At 48.9% G+C, this 25,350-nt stretch overlaps 1 protein-coding gene across 1 annotated transcript; it reads right to left on the reverse strand.

Annotated features, from left to right (window-relative positions):
- Positions 1 to 1,014: 1,014 nt before the first annotated feature.
- On the reverse strand, positions 1,015 to 24,727 carry LOC142591603 (uncharacterized). Its single transcript, XM_075703906.1, has 4 exons — positions 24,711 to 24,727; positions 22,608 to 22,803; positions 4,738 to 4,961; positions 1,015 to 1,586 (listed from the first exon to the last, which is right to left on the reverse strand). Exons 1-4 carry the CDS (start codon positions 24,725 to 24,727, stop codon positions 1,172 to 1,174), a joined length of 852 nt encoding a protein of 283 aa, XP_075560021.1. The 3' UTR covers positions 1,015 to 1,171.
- Positions 24,728 to 25,350: the final 623 nt, after the last annotated feature.

Genomic DNA, 25,350 nt, shown 5'->3' on the forward strand with positions numbered 1-25,350 from the left:
CAGCTTCTATAATGCTACTGTGGGGGCTGCAGCCGTCCAGGGGGCATTGTAACAACGACAAGAGAGCTCCACAAAGTAGTGCGGCGACGCCCACGAAGTTCTCGCTGGAAAGTGCTCACCCGCGTCCCTACCAGTACATTATACGTGATCTTAACTACACCCTGATGCGATCTGCGAGACAGGGAAAGCAGCAGCAGCAGCAGAATGGCGCACAACAACGCCTCAAGCAAACATGTCTCGCTGCGTGTTCTGTGTACTGCGTAGACAAACAGCAGTAGTGCACTCAAGGTAGCATTTAACATCAACTCACCCTTACCGTATTGCACTACATGCTGAAGGTATTAGACTTTCACCATCAAAATCACCGCTAATTATCGTCAATCAACGGAAACAGCATATAACGCTTCGCTTACATCGATTCCTACCGTGCGTGGGACCCGCATTATATTTTTTATTCCTTCATTCGGGTTTTATTTTAATTTTTCTGAAACTACATATATGTATTCACTTGAATGCGCCACCTTATGTAATGTTACCTAGGGCCCCTAGGGTAACGAAATAAATAAATAATAAATAACCAGGAGTTGCCGACCCATGCATGCTACGACAGATAGCAGTTCCGATGAGTTCACCCGTTCAAAGGCATTGCACTGAGACAAGAATGTGAACGTAACTGAGCACTGCTCTTGAAATTGCGACGCAAGGCCACGTGCTCTCCAATCAAGATAATTTTTAGCTTCCACGGGGGCCAGTGAGAGTTAGAAATGCGACTGAAATGCAATTTTTTGTTGCGCTCCTAAATTTGTGAAGGGCTTTCCCATTCTTGGGGGTCAGATAAGTAAGTTTTGCATTAGCGTTTACTCATCGGTAGCTTTCGCAGTTGTCCGTATAAATCAAGTCAATATAGTAATAAACAGCCTTATTAATTGCTTTATTTATTTATTTATTTATTTATTTATTTATTTATTTATTTATTAGTAAAAATACAGATAATTGCATGTGCGATAATTACATGAGTTGCCTGAAAATAGCACGCATTTTCGGGCCATCATTCCCACTTGAGTAACACCGATGGCTTTTTCTCAACAGTGCATCTGTGGACAACGGTGTCACGTAAAGTTGCTGCAACCGTGCTGGCGAGAACACAGGTGACCACTGGAAGCTACTTTGGTTAATAGAAGGGTCTCGAACTCCCGTTGCCCATTCGTGTAAGGTCTTCACCGCGGTCCGTCCTGGCAGCCAGTTCAGTAACATTCAGCACGGGAGCACCCGGAGCGACGAAGTCAGAGGTGCCGAAGAGAACCGAGCGAGCCATCTGTCCCATGGCAGTGTCGTAGTCCCTGATGTTTGTCTCGTTCAGCCGCACGCCAAACAGTGGGTCACCTACGTCATAGCCGCGGTGGTTGACCAAGGTGTGCGCGGCGTACATGTAGCGCCAGTCGGGGGCAGAGTGGGGCAAGTAGATCGCGGGACCCATGTGTGTCTCGAGCCCGTAGTACACGCGGCGGAACAGGTGAGGCCGCTTGTCAGCCAGCTGTGTGGTGGGCACTTCAGCAGAGTTGTAGTCCCACTGCGATGCATTGAACCTGCGTGCAGTGCCGTCTTTTGATATGCCGCGAAGAAACAAACAAGGAATGTTGATAAGGATACCTGGCAGCCACTACAATGACATCTCTCCAACGAACAATCTCATTGTCAAGCATTTCAACACAACTATTCTGGAGCGACGTGATCCATACTCCCGCACTGAACAATGTCAAGGCAATTTGGCGTTAGTCACGTTAAAAAAACGTCGCCAAGTCACTGCAGCAGCTGTTGTGTGCGTAACTCTTGATGGCGCAATTATGTGTTCTATTCGGGCAAACTGGCAGATTTGGCTAACTTTTGTTGCCAAAAAGACAAATTACCACAAATCGTAAGCTGACCCGACAGTGCTCTAAAGGAAGCTACTTGCCTATCACGACGATATCGATTTAAGGTCTACAACTTTTTTTTCTTTCCTGTTGTATGTGAAACGTGCAGGTCTAGTCTACTGCCTGAAACAATGGGGTAATGTGGTTGTAGTGAACCTTTTAGTCGTTAAGTGGGAAAGCTCGATGACCATATTTCGGACTCCAGTTGACCGCCGAAAATTCAACCATTTCTTTTGAAGAAAGTTACATCCGCGTCTCGTGTATATGATGACATGACGTCTTGAACTACCTTTTTACTAGACTGAGATAACTAGGACGCCAGGATAGCCAAAGACCCAGACTGTTTACTTTAGAGCCGAGCATACATAAACTACTTGTAAAATTTATAAAACTGCTTTTTGTTTAGAAGTATGATATAGATTCCAGCATAATGCGCGGTAGTTGTTTTATTTCGTTTTGTGGGGGTTTCCATTTCAAGCAACAGCATATAAACGCCGAAATCATAATCTTAGCACCTAAATGGCAAGAAGAATTGGCGCCTCTCGTCTCTATCACTGGGAAAGCAACTAGTAGAACATGCACTTCTTATTAATTAGTAAATATATCTGACCCTATTCTCCTGCTCTTACGTTATCTGCCCAATAATATTCTAGCTATTCTAGATAATAATATTCTAGATATTCTAACCATTCAAGCTTGATCATTTTGTCCCATTTGATATGCCACGAAAGTATAGTGGTGTAGATTGTGTGAGTGCTGCACATCAATGCGGTATTTAAAGCAATTGCGCAGAAAACTCAAATATGTCAATCCTCAGATTACACCAGATGGGCGTCCGCCGAACGCGTGCAAGGCCTGAAAATTCACTGATGCACCATTTCATCTCAGATTTTGCTAACCTCCATTGCATTTGAAATTGCTTGTAAGCAATTTCGTCATTCCAATACACATTCAGCACGGCGACAGTAAGAAACAAAGCAACGACTGATTGGTTTAAGGTAAAGGTATAAGGATTAAAGCGAATGCTGTATTCACAGGATACAAAGTTTCAGTAGCTCCTTGATGTCGAAGTCAAGAGGAAGAAAATAAAAGTTAAACAGGTGTGGTAACGATTAGGACTGATGACCGGCAATCCATTAAAGTCAATGAGTACCTGTCATGAAGTATGAAGGTCAGTCGACAGCTTCAGCGATATGTACCTACGAAGTGCTTCAGTGTAAACACCATCGACCGGTGACTTCCTGCTTGTGACAATTTAGTATCGCAGTGACTAAGCGGAGTGATAACCAGTACAAGAAGCAGGAATTATAAGCTGCGTTGGTAAAGGTTTGTTGTCTAGTGCATAAAGAAGCTCAGATGATGTCGCAGTAATTTAGCCAGTATTGAAGTATTTAATACCTTAGTAGCGTCAAGTAGGAAGGTTTACTGTGCCTGAAAACTACATATACGGATACAATTCGGCGTCACATATTCTGCAATTGAGCGGGTGAGCACGTATTGTGAATTGAATTTTGTTATTAGACATCGTAAATCTAAACTTTAGCAATGGTACTTGGCAAGCTGATACAAAAACTTATCTTAGTCACACATCCGTACCGCAAAATATAAGTTGCCATAGGCTTTGCTGGCAGGACTCAATAGCAATAATTATGACGTTCATGGTCGCATTTAAATATGAAAAACAAAGGCGTAATAGTCAAATCAACCATTTTATATTCCTAGCCTATATTTACGTCGACCTGGCTTTCAAATGGTTCGGACTGTATGACGTCACCAATAGAAACAAAACGATAGTACTACTGACTGGCAAATGAATTTCGCCGAAGAGATGCCGAAACATAGACTGTCATGTATACAAATAAATTTCTAGAAAAACAGAAAAGGCAGACTTGCGCACCTAAATATTTGTATATTACATCTAAAGCCTTACAATGGACGCAATCTCATCAAATGGCGCAGCGCTATCAAAAGCAGGTCAAAATACATTGAAATACTGGCTCTCCGGAGGCTCCATTGATCCGCTGGAACGTGCTTCGGAAGCTCAATGTCAGGCGCAAACTTATGTGAACGTTGCCGCGACATGGAGGTCAGCTGTTGCTCCACGCGGTCAAAGTTTGAGCCATAAGCTCGAGAAAACCACTAAGGAAGAGCGCGTCAAGGTAGTTTCCCCTGGCCCCCAGAAGGTGTATGCTATGTGTCAGCGTACGAACAATGAGCATGTTTGACATTTCGAAAATGTACGAACACATGCACCAGTTCGAGCATGTTGTGGTGTGCAACTTGCCCCTCTCGTGTAGCGCATGTTACATAGGCCAATATGATCGGCGTATTAACGAAAGCGCAGAGGCATATGTGAACAATGTAAACGTCTGGGCTACAAAAGACAACCTGGAAACACTGCCGTAGCAGTGTTTTTGGATAGCCACGTGCGCTCAGTAAAAAAGCAGACCAGAACTTCTTAACAAGAACTATCATAACTCTGGTGTAAAGCTTAAGCTCGTCGGTAAGACACCTTGTTGCGCACCGCAGCGCTCACCCTCCTCGCCACTTTTCTCTCCGAGGCAGCTCTGCGCATAGCACGGCAACTCGCCTATCGCATGACACCGCGTAGCGACACCACCTGCTGCCTTCGAGACTCGCGGCAGCGCGACGGTAAGAGGGCCCAGATGGACGCTGCTACCTTGAATTGCCGCTAAATGCAGTTTGGCGTAGTACGAACATATTATACACTTTGGCTTATGTGGGCGCGAAGGCATATTGTGCCCACATATGCTAGTACACAAAACCTTTGTTTTCACAATTGCTGCACCTGCACACTACTCACTCGTGGTAAGTATCCATGAACAGGCGGATTAGGCGGGAGTTCTTGTGAGCGATCATTATCATGTTGCCAAAAAAGCCCCCATCGAACCAAGCAACTGTCGCCTCGTAACGCAGGAACCGCTGGAGGGACTGCACCACGAAGACGTCCGAGTCGAGGTAGATGCCCCCGTAACGTAGCAGCACGCGAATACGTACAATGTCCGTGGAGTGCTGAGGCCACTCCGGCTAAAAGGGAAAGAGAATTGCTATGAACAGAATACACGCACATGAGTTGTTTTCAAAGCTACGTGAACAATTTTAAATATTCATTTTCCCCCAATGCTCCTGTTACAAAATATTTTGACGTATTTTATATTATTTATACACGTGTTGAAAACAGTATGTATTACTCAATACCACAGTTTCAAATGACGCAATGAGTATTCAATTTCTGCGACATTCCATAACTGCGAAAACTGCGCACATTCATTGGAGTAAATGTCGCAATTTCGCCCGAAAGGGGAAGCATCGATTGCGATAGCAAATTAGTAGACAGCCATACGAAGTAAGGATAGTAGCTTTATTGGCGGTATAAAGTTGGAAACCTTTGTTTAGTAACTAAATTATCAAGCATGGTGCCAGAGTGCACATGAAAACATGAGCACATCAGACTCGATGACCGCGAACACTCGCTGTCAAAACTCTGACTAGAGGAAACGCGGCAGCAGCAGCGAGCGTAGTGATATTCGTGCTGTGTATCGCTTTAAACAAACTGAGCAGCGAGAACACAGCACGCACAAACGTATGAGCCGTTTGCAGATCGCTTTCAAAATAGGGCACGCGAGACTGCGCGCGGACGCGCAAAGGGCGCAGTTTGTTTTTTATTGCAACAGCGTGCTTTCTGGCATAAAGAATTATTTACAGGGGTAGATAAACGCCGGATTCTCGGAGGAAGTCCAGCAGTGTCTGGTGATGGGGCCCCAAGATATACATCTGGCGGCCGACCTGAGGGTGGTCCACATCGAAGCAGGTGTTTCTGGCGGAGGGCGTGTAAAGAGGGACAAGTCCAGAGGAGGTGCCCATTGTACACCTCGCAGACAGGAGCGGGACAAAAGGGGCAGGAATCGCTGATAGAGGCACGGTACTGGGCCGACCACGACCAGGTTACAGCAGCGGTAAGGGCTACACCTAGGCGTAACCTTCGTAGCAAGACCTCTTCCCACGCTAGACCGCCAGGAAGTTCGGTGCCACACGGTGGGAGAAGTGCTCGCGTGGCGTGCCGAAGGTGCTCTTTTTCTGCGAGAAGCCTTGTCTCCGGAGAGGTGGGGGCCGATTGAAGTGGACGAGAAGTTTTGTTATGACTTGTTGCATCCACTAAGGCTTGTGTGGGACATGCATTGCGACGTATCCATTGTACACGTACTGTAACGGGTAATTGCTCAACTATGTCCTGAATCTCGTGTGCCAAAACGTCGGAATTCAGAACACGCCGCAGACAACGGTTGGCAGCTGAGGAATAGGTGAAGATGTCAATGTGCCTACCAGACGACAAAAGGAGCGGAGGAGGATGGATATTGCGTCTGGGATTGCCAAAAGCTACGCCTGTGTCGACGGTCAGGCAGGGGACCAAGCATGCGAGCAGGTTGCTATTTCTGTCAGTATTTCCAGACAACCGATAGTCATGGTGGCGTGATCATCACTCACACTAGCGTCGACATACGCTACATGTCTGCAGGAAGAGCTCGCACTCGTAGTTGATGAGCTATTTGCTATTATACTGGACTCACTAAGGTTGCCAACGGATCGTGTGCGTATTTGAGTCAAAGGCCGATTGTCCGTAACTTGCTGATAAAGCCACGGTGGTTGTGGCGGGCAGGAATCGCGGAGCATCGCCCAACCGTCTGCCATATACATCTCAAGAGCTGCGGCTTCAGGGATATTATGGCACTTTGCGGAACGAGCTTGGCGACTCTGGTGAACCAGTTCGTCTAGCGTATTACGCTTTGGCCTGGAGTGCGTGAATGGGCGTAATTTGAGGGCGGCCCGTAATAACACGCATTGCTGCTCGATTGATAGATTCCAAGCGGTCCCACTCTGCGCGTGTCATGTGGTCAAACTGGGCTTGGTATATCAATCTTCGCTGCAACACAGTACGTATGAGGAGGCGGGCGATGATGACTGTGGCACCACCTGACTTTTGAGAAATCCTGTGGATGAGTTGCAGCATTTGGGATCCCTTCTGACGCGCTGTGCGAATCCCGGGGCTGGCGGAGCAGCACTCGTGCACGTCCAGGCCAAGGACTTGGAGTGAGCTGACGACTGGAATTCTGCTTCTGTGCTAAAAAAAGGACGATAGGGGTGGTGTTAAACGCACGGCGACCACGCGCATTCGCGACCGGAAGCAGAGCCGTCTTTTTAGGCAACAACGTGAGTCGTACAAAAGGACACTATTGATCTGTAATTGTAAGAGCGACCTGTAACCTTGAGGCTTCAATTTGGAGAAACGGGTGGACAGTCCATACTGTGATGTCGTCCGCATAAATTAGTGCGTGCGTGCAGGTCAGCAATGTCACCCAATCGCCACCCCAAGGGTAAGAGGCTAATGTTGAACAGTATGGGGGCCTGCACTGACCCTTGCGGTACTCTGTGATGTGGCCGAAAGGATCCCACATTGTCTTTGTTGATGCGGATGGCGAATTCACGAGATGTAGGAAAGGTGTGAACAAACTTGCATATGTGGGCGGGTAATTGAATCCAGCGAAGCACCTCAACGAGGGAAGCATGGCTGCCGTGGTCATATGTCTTGCGCACATCCATGCTCAGAACGGACCTCACTCGGGTCGATCGCCGACCAATCAAAACCTAAGAGGATAAGTGACCTAGGCCATCCTCTGCACCAAGGTGGGGGCGAAGGCCAACTTACGACGGATGATACCAGTGATGTACGTCTAGCCTACACAGGATTCGGTTAGCCACCATGCGTTCCAACAATTTACATAATGAACATATAGAAATTGGTCGAAGATTTGATATATTGTTATGTTTTCATATGTTTGATATGTTGTGAGTGATATATGTTCCCTTTGAAACTGCGAAATTCCGCCACCTTTGGCTGCACCTCGTAGCCAGTCTACCTGTTGCACCGAACCGGGGGCAAGACAGCCCTGCCTAAAGTGAGTCAGAATGCTTTAGGCTTAGCCGACTCATCGCGTGAACAGCGATCCCGTCAAGGCGCAATAAAGCCACGCAAGAAATAGCAGCTGCGGCAGCAGTAAGCTGTGGAGATTATGACGACTATTCCTGCTGCTGAGTCGGTAACCGCCACCAACGGAGAGACGATGGAAGACGACATACCATAGACGACCCGTGAACACTGGCGTCTCCGTGCAACGCTGCATCACCGGGCGCGTCTCCCGCGCTTCCCTCGTCAGTTGCTCCTGTACAAAAGCGTCCGTGTCTGCTCGATACTGACGCTCTACCGGCAGCCCATCTTACAGCCCTCTGGATCGTATAATGTTGACATCCGTCCATAGGAAGGCTACTACATAGAAGAGAGAGAGAAAAAACTTTATTGCTCAGTTAATCGGTGTTATGGCAGTTCTGGGTGGGGCCCTCAGTCCAGAGCACCACTGTCTCTCGCGGCTCGCTAAGCTTGGTCCAGGAGGGCCAAATGGCTCCCCTGATCCTCGCTTGCGAGTAGTGCCTCCCATTGTCGTACGAAGTCCGTGACGCTTAGAAAAGGTGAATTGACGTTGCTTGGCCCAGCCGCAAATTCCCACGTTATGTGGGCCAGCGTGGGTTTTGCGCCGCACCACGGGCGTGTCGGTGTAATATGTCGGGTGCTTCTTGTGTAAGAGGTTTAGGTGTGGATATGAATTGGTTTGTATGCGACGCCAGTCTTGGGCTTGTCTTCTATTTAGTTTGGGGTGCGGAGGGCCATAGGTCCGTCTCTCCCTCCTCTGATTCTCTAATATGTCGCGGACTGCGGGCAGTGGTTCCTCTGGGGTTCTAGCCGCTGCTCGGTCGTTGCTTCCTCTAGCTATGCGGTCTGCCCTTTCGTTCCCGTCCAGTCTGTTGTGCGCGGGGCACCACGTAATGCCGTGGTCCAGGTCAAGTCATGAGCCGAGTATTCTTTGGGCGCTGCGCGGTAGCATTCCCCGCATGAAGAGTCGACACACTGCCTGCGAGTCTGTAGGCACATGAGCCGACAGACCCTTGAAGTCGGCGTCTCGTATCGCCAGCGCTCTTGCCGCTGCCTCTGCTGTGCATACGGTTATCGTGGTGACTCTGTTGGTTGCGGTGATCGCGTAGAAGTCCCTGCGAGTGGTTGCACTCGCGTCAGTGTAGTAGGCGGCCGGATCCTTGCCGAATCGCTTCTGCAGAGTCCTTGTCCTGGCCTGTCTGCGGCCTGCGTGGTACCTGGCACTCATATTTCTTGGTATAGGTGAGACATGGACGTGCTCACTCAAATCTCGTGACAACAAGTCTGTTTCGTCTCTCGCAAAACAGGGGTCCAGCGTTGTATCCCAGTCTTTGGAGAATAGAGCAGCCCTGGGGCGTAGCGCTCAGCCTTTCTCTTTGCGATATCAGAACTGCAGCGCATGTTCTTCATATTTGTTGTTATTATTATTATATTATTCTTCATCATGTTGACTGTGTTCGGGAGTCCCAGAGCAGTTTGTATGCAGTTCTGATAAGGGTGTCCACCTTCTTCATTTCAGTTTGGTTAAGTTTTTGGAACGGCAAGCCGTAAGTGATGTGGCTAATCGCAAATGCTTGCACCAGCCTAATAGTTTCTTCTTCCGCGAGTCCGTTGCGGCTGCGTCCAACTGGCCATATCATAGGTGCCACACTCTTAATGGTTGGTTTTAAGCTCTGAATTCTGGCATCGACGTTGCCATTATCTTGGATAAGTAGGCCAAGCACTCTCATTTGGGCGACTTCACGAATGGCCTGGCCGTCGAGATGTAAGTCTATCCTTGGTGTGGCAGCTTTCTTATGACGCTTGCTGCGTACGCGCATGAACTCTTAACTTTTCGGGTGCGCAAGTCATACCCGCATCCTTGGTGAAGTTTACTACCTTGTCTGTGGCCTTCTGTAATAGGTCTTGTTTTTCTCCGTAGGAACCCCGGTGTGCCCACAACGTTATGTCATCGGCGTCGATCGTACATCCGAGGTCCCGTGCTTGCTCGAGTTCTAGGGCCAGTCGCCTTATCCCGACGCTGAAAAGAAGCGGTGACAAGACTGAGCTCTGTGGAGTTCCTTAGTTGGGCATCGCAAAGATGTCAGAGCGCGTACTGCCCAGCCCGTTCGTTGCCTTCCTGTCGCGAAGGAAGGTAAGGACGTACCGAAACACCCTTCTTCCGCAGCCTATGTCTTCCAGACCTTCGAGGATTGCTTCGTGAGAGATCGTGTTAAACGCTTTTTTGACATCGAGCGCTACAATTATCCTGGCTTGTTTGCTTCGTGGCGGGTCCATAACTTCGTCGCGAAGCATAAGAAAGGCGTCCTGTGCCGAGACGTGTGGCCTGAAGCCGAGCATAGAGTCGGGGAGACGTTCATTCCGCTCGATGTAGTTGCTCAGTCGAGTTTGGATCACCTTCTCAAAAAGCTTCCCTGCACACGACGTGAGTGATATTGGTCTCAAGTTTTGCAGATCTCTGGGTTTAGCCGGTTTCGGTATGAGTATGATTGTAGACTCTTCCCATTCTTCTGGTAGTGCCCCGTCGTCGGACTATACATTATCGTTGAAATAGGTCGTAAGCTGCCTCAGTGATTCCTGACTCAGGTTGCGCAGCATCCCATTTGTAATGTGGTCCGGACCCGGTGCGGTGTGCTTCCGGAAATATTGTGCGGCTGCATAGAGCTCTGCCGTTGTTATGGCTGCGTCCAGATTCGCGTTGTCGGGTCCCTCATAGTTGTATTGTACTGATGTTGTGTCCGCAACTCCTATGTAGACGCTCTTAAGGTCCTCAATGAGGGCATCGGTCGTGCCATCGTATTCAGTTTCAATTAATTTCATTGTTGTGTTTGTGGTGGTCCGTGTTCCTGTCGGTCCTATCATACTGCGCAGAATAGCCCATGTTCGCTTTGTGCTAAGCGTTCCTTTGAGTGCATCACAAAACTGAAGGAAATTGGCGTCTTGCAGCTGCTGCGCGTACTCACTGGCTTCCTGCGCAAGCCTGGCTATCCTGATCCTGAGTTTTCTGTTGTGTGTCTGTGTCTTCCAACGTTTGGTGAGACTTCTCCGCGCTTCCCACAGGTGTAGTACGTACCTGTCTACTGCCGGTGTTTTCACTGTTGTCGATATTTCCCGTGTAGTGCTTCTGTGCATTCTCCTGATAAATTCCGTCCATTCTGTAGCACTATCGTACGGTGTGGTATGCTTTTGCTTGTGTCTATAAGCTGTCCAAACGGTTATGGTGGCTTTTCCTAATCTATGGCGAACCCGCGTCGTGTTAACTGAGACACTAATAATGCAGTGATCACTGCCAAGGTCTTCGTCTAGGTTGGTCCAGCTAACACCTTTGTCATTGTTGCTGAAATTTAGGTCCGGCGTGGTATCTTTGACTACACTGTTTCCCGTTCTGGTTGGTTCACCCGGACGCGTCAGCAGGACTAGCTCATGCTCCTCCGTGAGATCGGCTAGCCTTTGGCCCTTAGGAGTGCCTCGATCATAGCCCCAATCAGAGTGCGGAGCGTTAAAGTCCCCTAGGATAATTGCCCGGTCGTTGCTTTTCATTTTGCGCAATGCGGCCGTCACTAGCACGTCGAACTTTGCCTTCCTGTCTCTAGGTGGGCTGTAGACGTTGGCAATAACTGTTTTTGATTTGCAGCGTCTACAGGGCCAGACCGTGAGAACCTGATGATGGACACCGCAGTTAGGGACGTAGTCCACGCTCACCGCTATGTCCGCCCGTGTCAGTGCTGCTATCTGAGGATGGTCAGGGTGCGTGTGCATCTTGTATCCTCTGAGGTTCAGTATCTTCTTGCCTGGTTCTTGTAGGCATATTATATCCGGGGGAACATGCGTCGCATCTTTAAAACTCAGAAGTGCTGCGTGTTTAGTTCTAAGAGCCCTGCAGTTCCGCAGCCATACCTCGAGGTTTTCGGCTACTCTCGTGTGGGGATTAGCCATCTATGGTACTTTCGCTGTCACTCAGCTCTCTCTCTCTCTTTAGGCCTGCGTGCAGGAGTTCCTGGGCTGGCACATTTTCGTTTGTTCGGTCCCTCTTTCGTTGCATGAGAAGAGGAGTCCTCTATCTGTCGTTTGAGCTTGTACAGCTCTGCGAAAAGAAGTTGGATTTGTCGGGCTGTGGTATCCAGTTCATCGTCTTTTCCTGTCACCTGTGTGTTCGCGTTCTTGGTTTCTCCTGGCTTGGCTTTGTTCATGTGGGGCTCATTTCTTTGTTTGAAATCAGCTAGCTACCTTCGAATTTCTGCAAGACTGTCCTTTCAAATTCTGTTCTCCTCTAAGATATTTTGATAGGCTGAACTCTGAGTTATTGGATCGGCAGTGGAGACACTATTCGCGCCCAGCTTACCTGTTATGTGGCCATGGCCGCTGTCTGATGTTTAGCCTGTGGAGCCCTCTCCTATTTGGGGGCTAGAGGCTTGACATTGCGTGCCCAGGATGTTGACCTAGATCTCTGACGACTCCGCCGTCTGGCACGCGATCTCGATCTGGATCTCGACGTTCCTGTTTGCCTGGGTTTGGAGTGGGTCCCCTCTTGCCGTTGAGGGAGCTCCAGAAAGTCACTGAGCTCCAATTCTTCGTCTTCTGTTGCAAACCACCGGGGTCGGTGTTGTTGAGCAACTTTGTGCGCTCGGCTTCTCGGTCGGCCTTGTGGTCGTGTTTGCTTCAGGCATTTTTTGCAGCTTCAGTCACCCGTGAGGTGCTGCCCCCCTGCAAGCGGCACATCGCGGCAAGCACTCGTGTCCGTCTTCGGGCTCGAGCGCCCCACAGATTCCACACACTTTTGTGTCCGGTTGCGGGCAAACGTCCGTGCGGTGGCCGACGCTGTGACAAATCTTGCAAACCTGCACCAAGTTGCGGTATGGATGGCACGCCATTTCCCCACCGCAATAGTAGACGAACCGCGGTAGGACCGTGCCGAGGAAAGTGATGACTGAGCTCTTCGAGTCTCCTAGTATTCTTGCCTGGATTATCTCGATGCCCTGGGTACGGACTCGGAGGTTTGCCTTGATTGTATCTGCGGGCGTGTGCGGCGGGAGTCCACGAATGACACCTCTGACGGCACCTTCACCTGTGGCAGCGTACGCATTGAACGCGTGCGTCTTGCCATTGACTGTGAGAGCTGTGATCTTGTGTAGGAGATTAGCTGTCTTTTCCTCAGACGTTGAGACTGTTGCGATGTTTGAGCCCTGTTTTATGCGCAGTGTAAAATGCTCACTCTTTACTTTGTTGTGGCAGGCTGCGATCACTGCTTCTGCGAGCATCGGGCTGGTTAGAGTTTTCAACGGGAGTCCTTGGTGCGGGCGGAGAATGATCTTGAAGTCATCCCGCGGCAGTGGTGGTAACTTGTTCCATCGCACGCTGCGTCGGCGGATGGGGGCTGAGTTCTGTTCCTTCTGCGAAAGCTCGTTCCGTTTCGCTTGCAGGCGTTCCTTCGCTTGCTGCCGTTTTTGGCAAAGCGTTAGCACCGTCTGCCATCCCACTTCGTCGGTTTCTCTCGTAAACAGCCGCATGTCCTCAGCGTCCGTGATAAGCGTTGTATTAGTTTCATCTTTACGAGGAGTTAAGGCTGCGGAAAAATCCATGCCGTCTTCCTCCATACCGGGTTTCGGTTGGGACGGCGCGCCATTTGAGGCGCCCACCGCAAAAGAAGCGATTTCTTGAGACGCCATATGTGTCGGTGTCGTGCGCCAGACGCTGCACCGACGCGACGCGGCGGCCGCCGCCGCGCCTTAGCTCTGGTGCATGCTAGCTCCGACGCCGCGTATCTGGTAGCTTCTTGAAATAGCGGAGCCGCCGGAAACGGGCCTAGGTCCAAGAGGATGGTGTCCCTGCGTTCCGTAGACGTTCAGGGTTCTGGAGATACACAATTTCGGTCAGTTACTGGAACTATAACGACCGAAAAACATGGATATTGCGGAGCTCGAAGCGGGTGCTGCTGCACTCCTCGACGCCGCCTATCGGTCCTCCTACATAGAAGAGATCCCTACAACGACCCTTCAGAAGGCGCTCGCTTCTTGCGTCACAGCGACGCGCTTCTCAAGATATACACATATCACCGGGCCTTCAACACGGTGTCCGTGTGGGTGCCGTCATCAGAGAAAGTGTGTGCCCTGTGCACATTGGCAGCTATCACCCTTCCCAATGGACACGCCTTGCCCGCTCAAGCATACCTGCTCTCTGGTAGGGACATCTCTCGCTACGTGGTAACAGGGGTCGATCCCAACGAATCGCTGGAAACCCTACGTGATACTTTGACTTGTTACACTCATCATGTGCTGCTATCCCGCTACCTAGGACATGGTCGTACATGTCTGGTAACAGTTTCAGGACACGCTACCCCACCCAAACGCTTTATCTACAATGGGTGCGTTCTTCGACCTCGTTCATACCGCCCAAGCATAGTATACTGTTACCAGTGCCTACAACAAAGCCACATGTGTGCATCGCGCCCAAATCAGGGTCCGGTGCAGACAAATAAGCCAAACACCTCCCAAGCCTTTCGATGTGGCCTATGCAAATTCAATGACTATTCAATAACGGATCGCGCTTGCGCAACCAGCGTAAGGCTCAGAAAAGTAAACCCGGCGCTCGCACTTTTCGCCCTAGTCCACATGCCCAGGACCTGTTGGTGTCTCCCAACCGCTTCGCTCCGCTAACAGAAGAGGATGAAGCCATCGAGGAAGATGACCCTTCATTATCTAAAGGGGTATTACTCCTCAGGCAACCTACAGCGATGTTACTAGCCGAACTCGACACAGACATCGTGCGTCTATAAAAACGGCCCAGGATGAACTTCAAAACGATGTGGGTGACATAGATCGCAGCATATAAAAATTGCAAACGGTATTATCCATACTCAACTGTCGCCGCAACCACCTTGTCACTGCGAACACTTCGTCGACAACAAATAGGTCATCGGCTGCGGCAACGCTTCATGAATGTGCTCCACCATTTCCGGCGTCAGGTATTGCGTCTATGCGTGAACCTGAGCCTAAACTTGCCTCCTAACCGGCATCGCTTCTGAGTTATGTCGTGCAATAGTTACAGCCCCTAACTGCCACTCTTGCGGAACACTTATTATGATGGCTGCCACAATGGTCTCTAGCCCGCCTTCATATGTAATTCAATGGAATTGTCGGGGTCTCGCTAACAAGGTTGGTGAGCTCCGAGAACGCATTCGCTTGGGCTCACTTCAAACTTGGGTGTTACTCCTACAGTAGCAGAACTCTCTTCCTCGAATCTCGGTGTTTACTAGCTACGCAACACCTTCCATCCAAGATCGCCGTGTGTGCCTGTCAGGTGATAAACAAGGCAAATCAGCTATATTTGTTCGTACCTCTCTCGTTAAGACGGCTATACCTATGGTGACATGGTGCATTGCATGGCAAGAGGTCGTGGCTCTAAAGGTGCAATTCTCTCAGTGTGTGATTGTGCTTGTGTCCCAACGCGGGACAGGCACTCCGTCTTCGTCTAGGGTTGATCACCTGGCTTCGTCGGCATCATCCTGGCTGTTCTATTCTCATCGCCGGTGATTGCAATGCTCCTCACCGTGAGGGGGGTACTGTGTGTCCAGAGAAAGTGGACGTATCATCCTTGATACTCTAACCCAGAACAACATTATTTTATTTTTATTTATTTATTTATTCATACTGCTGGCCAACATAGTCTGATTAATGACGTATCCATGCCTACAAGACGCTGCACCCACCCACGAATGCCACCGTATTCACCGGACTGGGCCTGGTAGTTGGGCCATCAGACAGTTACCTGGCATCGGGAACCGCACTGCTGGGGGAGTGGTCACCATCCCGTTCGGCTCGGCCTAGCCCCTCAGAAAACCGACCGCCTCCGTCGCCAATGTATAGGGTGACCGAATGGGACACGTTTCGTGCCTCGTTATCAAGGGACGCTCTCGACCCTCTATGCGACCCTAGCCCAATGTTACAGTCGGCGGTCAAAACAGCCCCTTTAACGTCATGGGTCGAGGAATCTCGACCGGCAGCAGATCTTCGACTCCTGCAGCTTTGGGCACAGTGTCGCCAGGCAGAGGCTCATGCCAGCCGACATCCAGATTGCGTGGAGGCTCAACTCCGCCACCGTCAGCTGACAGCTAGACGCCACGAACGCCGCCTCTCACGCCAACGCTGGCTGGCGTGGTGTTCTTCGCTAGGTCCAACCACCAGTGCCGTCCACCACCTTCCAAACAATGGAAGCTGGTGGACGCTTTCCTGACCCGGGTTCCAGCGCCTGCCTCGCTTCCGGCCAAACCCCAGATGTCCTTGCATTTGACATGGCGCAGGTATTATTTCCCGGTTATGATACGCAACCACCTGTGGTCTTCGCCCCATTTACGCTTCCGCCGAATGCAGGGGCACTCCCATCAGCTCATGCCATCTCTGGAATGCAGTCTCCGTTCACGGTGGCTGAATTTCTCGCTGCAATAGACCAAGCCAAATTGAAGACTGCCCCGGTTCCTGACGGCGTGACCTATGAGGCGTTTAAAAACCTAGAAGGATCCACCTTGGAAGCTGTTCTCAGCTCATTAAACGCTGCATGGCTGTCAGGAGAAAGTGCGCAATTGCTTCCGCAATAGAACGCCGCCGTCCCCCTCCCTCCATCCCGCGCGGCCTCCACGCTTTCATCCCTAGCGCGCGGGATTGCGCGCGGTCACGAAACACGCAGTTGCTCCAGGAGAACAACGCCGCTGCCCCTCGCTTCTTCTCATCCCCTCGTAGCCTTGCACACGACGGAAGATTTGCGCGTTTCGCCCCTGCGAGCGCCAGATTGAGCCGCGATCGCTCGCTCGCACATACACCACACGGCGCTCAGTGACAGTGTTATCACCTTAGTACTTTATACGGAATAACACTGCGACAGCGACACGGACGGCAACACTGCGCCTGGAGTGTCCGTACAATCGCTCTTGCAATAAATCTGGCACATGTACGCTGGTGACGATCACACTGTTCATTTCAACACATGTGTCAAATATGGTGAACTCTTGTTTTGTTGTTCTTTGCGGGCCCTTCACGGGACTTGCGAGTATAAGGCACACTGACAGCAAATGCACTGATTTGTGTGTTCCATTACAAGCACTTTTCTTAATATGTGGAAGCAAATGGACACTGGTAGACGTGATCTGCATTTCTGTGGTGCAGTGCAGCCTTTCTCTTTTCCTTTTTTTTTTTGCTCCACATATATCTCCCGCATGCAACTCAGCACATGACACAAAATCACACAGAGACAACGGGGAAGGTAGCCAAAAAACACAAGTGTCAACATTTAAGTAATAGACAGCAGAATGGCTTTATACACGTACGCAGCATTACAATGAAGACGTCAGCGTAAGCGTAAAAGAAGAAAGTTTGACAGCACGCAATCGATGACATTTGCGAAACAGCAGTGCAAATGCTCTACCAAAGGCAAGAACAATCTGGAAATATCAAGATCCTAAAAAGGCCAAAAGAAAAAAGAAGCGTGAATTCCAACACTGTCATGTCGTCACAAGGTGGCGACGGTGAAGTCAATAGAGGCCGTGAGCCACCAGTCTAACACTGCTAACATCTGCCATCAAGAGGCCACAGTTCGATATGAACACCAAACGTGATTTAATCACTTTCTTCCAAAACAGCGCTTGCTTTTTTTGTAATCTCTCCTTCATTAAATTTCATGCTCTTCTATATCATCTATAACATGCTACTCCTTCTAGTTCCACAAAGCAGAACCTCAGGCTTGTACTTCTGACTCAAAAAAAAAAAAAAATCACCAACGATTGCGATACTCCCTCATGCGAAATTTGGCGCAGCTCTGTATATTGCTTCACAGCATTTTCGATCACCATAACCTGCTGCGCCTTCGTATGCCAAAATAGTTTCTGCAAGAACAATAAGCTGTTCTCGATACCGTCCGGTAAGCGCCACGGGTTAGGAAGAAAGACATGGATTCCTCGAATTCGCAGGGAGAGCTTCAGACCAACTCTCCACGCGAGTATACGAGGTAGTTGCGAGTCTCTCATAGTATAGTATAGTATGTGTCAGGACTGCGTAATTTGTTGCGGGCCATAACGTAGTAGATATTGCACAGTTCACTAAGGAGGTTGCCATTTGTCTGCACGCTTCAACACAATTCGTACTCGACGTGCACCTTGTTCATTTAAGCAGTACGTGGTTGCATTTGGTGCGCTTAATTATATTGTACGCCAGCAGGCTTGAATTCGCGGGCACGCGAGGCTGCGTGCGAAAACGTGATTACGAAACCTTTAGGATTCAGCGCATTCTTTTTGATAAAATTTGAGGCTCGAGTGCGAAAACTCATCTTGAGAAAGCAACTCTGCATTTTGTGGTTTCTCACTATCCTTCTTTAGAGCGAATAGCTTTATTCGTCTCTTTTGTTTGCGTTCGTCATTGGCGATCTTGCGGTGGGTTTGCGATACAAAGGAAAAGTGTGCGTGCTCTGTTGAAACTGCGTTCGTCGTCAAACGACGGCATCATAAGTATTTGAAACGTACGTGTTAATTCTTGTCAGCTTTAAAGTGTGGGTAGGTTAAGATGCGGTGGTGGAGCACTCGCAAACATGCGGTCGCTCGCTCGTCCACTGGCTGGTTTAGTCGTCGTTCGCTGGTTCGTTTAGTCGTTTGCTTACTCGTTCATTCAACTAGTAGCTCGTTCGACCACTATGTCTCTGGGACACACGTAAGGAGACAACAAATGGTGCCTCAATGTGAACGACTGCATCATTTCACTTACCGCAATTTCGGGCGCGTCATAGCGCGGCAATTCTTTGCACGGCCATCACTTCACTAAAGAAATAGCTCGCAAATGTTATTTCGAAGCGAGTACAACCGTCCTCAATGCATGCACCTTAGTGCGACTCGGTTCGCGACAAGTGTGCCACTTCGTGAACGGATGAGCTAACGCACGATGAAGTGTTATTCGTGACGAGTAATTAAACTGAAAAAAAAAAACAATGCACTCGTTTGAGCCTGAATGAAGCGCTGTTGCCACATTCCCACTTCCCGAACGAATACTAAAAGAACTGAGTTCATTTTCTATATACGCAGAATTCCGACTCGATGATCGACCGCGTGAATTTCGGTCGAAAAAAAAAATAATGGGGTTTTACGTGCCAAAACCACTGTCTGATTATGAGGCACGCCATACTGGAGGACTCCGGAAATTTTGACCACCTGGGGTTCTTCAACGTGCACCTAAACCTAAGCACACGGGTGTTTTCGCATTTCGCCCCCATCGAAATGCGGCCGCCGCGGCCGGGATTGGATCCCGCGACCTCAGCAGTCGAACACCATAGCCACTGAGCAACCACGGCGGGTTGAATTTCTGTCGACTTTGAGGCACGAGAAACATAATAGCACCAGAGGCCACCTCTGAGCCTTTGCGCGTGTTTAGAAGATTGGCAAGCACGCCCGTTGGCGGCACCGTAGCTTGTAATACTCTTTCGAACCTTGAGAGCAGCGTTCGTTCGTGCCCTCTGTCGTTCTTCGTACGTCATAGCTGCTACGCGCCGCGAATTCACATGGTAAGGACGACGCGGATTATTTAGGCTACTGAGGGCTTGCTGGAAGTCAGGATGTTGGAATTCAATCGTACATGCTTTATTTACAACCATTCGCAACAAAACCTTGCGACGCGCACTCGACAAACATTGCATACCTAATTGTAGCGCACGCGATAGATTCGGAGTCGTCATGGCAAAGCGTTAGCGCTCGTTCAGATACTTTCTTCTTTTTAAATAGCTATCAAAACAGGAAAGAAAGCTGCCGTCACTGAATTAGCATAACTGTCCGTTTAGAAATTCTATGCTGTACGCGAAGTTACTTGTAACTAGAAAGCCAGCGCGAACGCTTAAAGCGCACTGCCTTGACATGCGTGCATTCACTCTGCGAAAGGTCGTCTGCTATGCTCGAGTGGTGTAGGCGACGCGACGGTCGAGGACGAAGCATGAAAGAGAGGAGAAACGAGGACGGAAGGCGAAGGAGGAGAGTGTCGCTACTTTACGAAGTTTAAGGGGCTTTACTTCAAGTAGCATGTCTGGGTTTATTGACCAGTTTCCATCACCCAAATGTATTACGTGCTCGTGACACCCGCGGCAGAAAAGGATGTTCCACATCCGCCGCCAAGGTTTGCGAGTGGTGGCGCTGGCAAATACTCGCAGGGTTAGTTCTACTAGTAAAAACACATATACCCCAGAAAGTGGATGGCAAAACGGCGTCGCAGTACCTCAAGTGGCAAAAGCATGGCACGCATAATCCTACTTCCATTTCCAATAATTTATCATTCATACAATTCAATTAGTAACTACAGATAATTTCCTCTATACGTTGTCCTTGGTGTATTTGTTTTTTCGCTTCTTATGATTTACAATGATCGCACCATAATCACCATGATCGCGCCACTTTAGATGTGAATAATGTATTCAGGCTTAACGAGTGTAAGAGGTGTTATGTCAAAGTATGTCATACTTTTTCAGCACGAGGAAATTTTAGAAATTGGTTCAATCAAACAAGTATCATATTTATGTGCAACTATTTATCAAATACAATAAATCTGTACCGGCAAACTCTTTCTAATTATCAATAAGCAGAAATAAAGGTTACTTTGAACGTAGGAGACGAAGTAAAAGAATGTTTACCTTGCGGTTGTTCAATGTCAATTCTGCCTATATCTTGTACAATAATATAAATGGTTTTGTAGGAATGCAATGAAACTTTCATCGAAAAACCAAATACATGAGTATCTAAAAAGAGACTGTTCACGAAAAACCCTCCCGGGGCTACGAAATTCCGCCACTTAACAGCGTCAAATGTACTTGGCACATACCTACTTAAACATCTTGAAGGGGCAGCGCAATAAGATGAAGACAGAAGGCAGGAACACACAGGACAGCGCTGAACTCACAACTAACTTTATTCGAAGGCATACGCAAACTTATGTACACAACCCATAGCCACGTGCTCTCCCATCGATGGCGTCATTATCAGTGCGCAGGCAAAAGAACGCAAAACCCTGTACTCTAACGCTACACTATGAGGCGGCTTAAACATTCAAATTCCCTGTCTTGCAAATTTAACGATGGCATGCTTACACAACGCGACCCTTTTTTTTCCCTTATATAGTAGGCCTAAATAATCTCCCTCGTTGTCTGATTTTTATGCGCGGAAAGTATTGTAGTGTTTTTATAGAGTGGAGTGCACCCATGCTCAGAGATATGCCGCGCGACATGCGAGTAGGCATTACCCGTTGGCGAGCGCCTATGCTCAAACAATGTAATATGCAGGCAACGACCTGTTTGACCGATATAGATGTGACCGCAAGAAAATGAAAGCTCGTAAACAACTCCCATTCTACAGTGCACAAACGGGCAAGTATGCTTAACAGCACAGCCTTTCCCAGCATGAGTGGAGGCAGCTTGGGCCAATTTCCTATCAATCTTACCACAAATTTTGATCATCCTGTTAGGGGAAGAAAAAAACCTTTACATCAAACCTGTCTGCTACATTCTTGAGGCTGTGTGATAGCTTATGCACATACGGATTTACAACCAGTTTTTTCTTCTTGTCAGCAGGCTCTGGAATTTGAATTTTTAAGCCCCCTTATACTGTAGCATTAAATTATAGGGTTTTGCGTTCTTTTGCCTGCGCACTGATAATGACGCCATCGATGGGAGAGCACGTGGCTATGGGTTGCGTACATAGGTTGCCTATGCCTTCGAATAAAGTTAGTTGTGAGTTCAGCGCTGTCCTATGTGTTCCTGCCTTCTGTCTTCGCCTTATTGCGCTGCCCCTTCAAGATGTTCAACCAGTACCTACTCGCCCAAATGTCGATTCTTCTGCCTACTTAACGTTCCGTAAATCTGCTAGTGTTTAATGGAGCTGGATGCTTGTTTGCGAGCTTCGCATGGGATGGCACGTAAAGAACATGAGTCATTGCTCATCTTCAATGCAAGCTCCATGAAGCTTTGATCAACGCCCTCATCCTCTTAATCCGCGCTCCTGCGATGCCAGGGGATCCTATTCACAACGTAAAATCTCGTTACACAGCTGATAAATGCTTAATTATGCCGACGACCTTTCAAAATCCAGGACGCGTGTTTACCAAAAATGTCCTCAATGCTCGCAAAGATTACTTCTTCAAGGTACGACAATTTTATTAACCAGACGTGTACATTGACACATTTATCAGACCCAAAGGATGATAACTATTACCCGCGAAAGCTTTACATTTGCAAGACGCTGTAATATACTTTACTCCAAGGCCCATTATTTCCCTGACTATATATTTTTAATTCTTTTTTCTCAACTTAACTTTGCTTCGACGTCCCGTACATGCGGCCGGAAACATGGACTGAAATAGTTGTCAGAATAATACACACCGACAGAACGCATGTGAAGACGCATTAAAATGAATAGCTGAATATAGGAAACGATAAGCCAGAGCCGAGATCTACAGTTAGATGCTTTAGCTTCCGTGCACTACACCGCAAAAAGACAACAGTGCCAGGGTGGAGCTCTTGAATTTCAAGGGCTTTTCAGACTGTCCCCAGTCACTAGGAAACGTTAGATAGGTAGCATCCATACTGTTTGCGATTCAGGTCCCGCCTTGGATGGGGAACAAATCACAATTTCGTATGGTCACTTGCTAATTATGTCCTTCACCAAGGCTCCGACATTCACTTACCTTAAAAGGCGTGCCGAAGACATCTGTGGGGAACACTGTCGGTACGTATGTCAATGGAATCCCTTCAATCAAGCGAGTGTAGGGCCCGATGAATCCACACGGGCTGCAGTGGACCATCATTTCCGAGGGTCTGTGGTTGATGTACATCGAGCGGAGGAACACAGCGTCCTCGAAGGTCAGCTCCGCCTGATTGTACCTGCAAAGACAGCGTGAGTATATTTCCATTTATGGCCACTGCAGCGTGCCACATCTCAAAATTTCCATGCAGTGCTGGGCAGCTTATATGTCCATTCTTTGGTAATGCAAAACACTGTTTACCTCAATCTGGGTACATTACTTTGCGGTAGGTAGACAGATATGTTGCTGGGTCGCCTCCTTTTAATAAACAGGAAATAATTTATTTCAGCCGCGGCGGAATCTCACCTCTGCCGTCCAGCACAGCACCCCTGAGCTCGAACAATTAGGCAGCGATCACAGGCTCACTTGGCTCGTTCGAGCCAGTTTTTCAAAACGTTTTATCCATGCGTCCCGTGTCACTTTCTCGTCTTCGTTCCTGGCGAAAGCTCATGCTGTGTTGCGCTGTGTTAAACTACACAGCCTCCGGCATCGGCCCACAGTCCCCAGTACTTTCTCTGTAGCAGCTACGACTAGGGCGAACCTATGCGACGTTCTACCTACTTCCTTATCGGCCCAAGTTAACAATGCTTAAAGGAGACAAAAATTTTCGATCTTGTTTTTTCTGCTGCAATAAGTTGCTAATGACCGAGTTACAACGGCACGAAACATCATTGGCTTCAGAGCGTGACAGGTAATTATCTGGAGTCTTGTTTGTAGGGACCAGTCCAAGTTTCGGTTTGAGAGAGCAACGAGATGGGCCAAAGAAGGAATCTAAACACAGCTGGACACGTGATCGCACAAAACTGTGACGTACGCACGCCAGCGCGCGCTACGGCGCGCGAGCCATCGCGAGTTCCGTGTTGCAAGTTCGTCTGCTACGCTTGCACGTGCTTTGCGATGTCCTGCCATCATCATCGTCCTCATTTTCGTCTTCTACCGGCGACTATTTCCTGCTTGCGGTAGTCGACTCCGAATTTAGACGTCGCCAACCACATTTGATTTGATCCACTACAAAGCAGTCACTCAGAAAGTGCGGCTAGCGACAGCTATCAATATGGGTACGCACCGGTACCCATATTGTACGAGCCATTCGTCGACGGCGCTTTGGGAATGAAGCATATTCCGGAGCAGGACGCAAGGCAAGGTAAAGGGCGACACACCATGAGGCTTGGGAGTACATAGTCTTGGTTGAAGATCATCGGAGTGCTCTAAGCTCGGCCGGTTTTGTTTATACTAGGCACGCTCGAAATGAAACGAGCAGGTCTGGCTGCTCTTCAGTGGGATCCATTCCAAGCGTCCAGCGGCGCGCACGAAATCGGACCACTTCTGCCGCTTATCGACGCTGACCGTATAGCCAACAATCAAGCCAGGCGAGCTAGCGATCGCTGGGAAACGGTACATAGGCTTAGAAGGATCGATATTTGGGCGAGTTGGTACTGGTTGAATATCATGAAGGGGCAGCGCAATAAGACAAAGACAGATGGCAGGAACACACAGGGCAGCGCTGTCCTGTGTGTTCCTGCCGTCTGTCTTATTGCGCTGCCCCTTCAAGATGTAGGCTTAGCTCGCTGGCCGTCGGATCCGAGGCCCTTGCGACCCGTCCGCAGCTGGTAATAAAGCATCCATATTCGTCAGCACGGTACGATCTCTCCAATGCTATTCACAGCGTATTTACAAAAGGTATTCAGAGACGGATGGGCTCTGTTGCTCTACCACAATGCAGACAACTAACCCGTTGCTCTTCGCCACGCAGGTGCTCGTGGCTATCGTGACCCACGAGCAGCTGTCATCCCCGATAACTCCGGTTATCAACGCGCCAGTGGAATGTACGCTCCTGCCCTTCATCAATGAAACCGGCACGTGGCCACCTTGTACGCCATCTGGCGCCTACGCCATAGGAATCGACTGTGCAACCTCATCTGTGTCAGCGCCACCATGCGACATCTGGATGCTGCATTCCCTGTGGAAGGTCCCATCGGCACTGACACTAGGACTCCCGCCATGTATAAAGCTGTCGCGATTGTTGACACCGCTCTGTGGGCTCTGTTGCTGTGCCCCAATGCAGACAATTAACCCGTTGCTCTTCGCCACGCAGGTTGGTAACAAGTATTCTCTTTTTGCAAAGAAGTCTAGCAATTATCTTCTGGTGCAGCTGCCGAGCCCCCGGTGCTGTGTCGCTATTGCTTTTGAGAGTATTTGTGCCATTCGGTCCTTGCTTCTCTTGTCAGGAGACATCGAGTCTATCCCGGGTCCCGATAGTGCTGAACTTGTACTAAAAGAGCTGCAAAAACTATCAGTCGGCCAAATATATATAATCACAGAAACGAAAAACACTAGGAACCAACTACTGGCAACGAATAAGATGGTATCCGATATGACTTCCGAGTTACACTAGTCGAAAAACTTTGCCAGAGCATCATTCCGTTGCGAAATGAAATCGAAGCCATAAAAGCGGAAACTACTAAAAATTACTGATCTGGCCACTTGCTTGGAACGGCATAACGCTGAAAACCGATCACGTAGAAATAACCTAATCTTTTATGGTGTTCTTGATACTAATCCCTCGGAAACATTCGCCCAATCTGAAGAAGCCGTAACCCAGCTGTGCTCTCAGCACCTTAGCATT

The sequence above is a fragment of the Dermacentor variabilis genome, chromosome 8, assembly GCF_050947875.1.
Source record: "Dermacentor variabilis isolate Ectoservices chromosome 8, ASM5094787v1, whole genome shotgun sequence".
NCBI lineage: Eukaryota > Metazoa > Arthropoda > Arachnida > Ixodida > Ixodidae > Dermacentor > Dermacentor variabilis.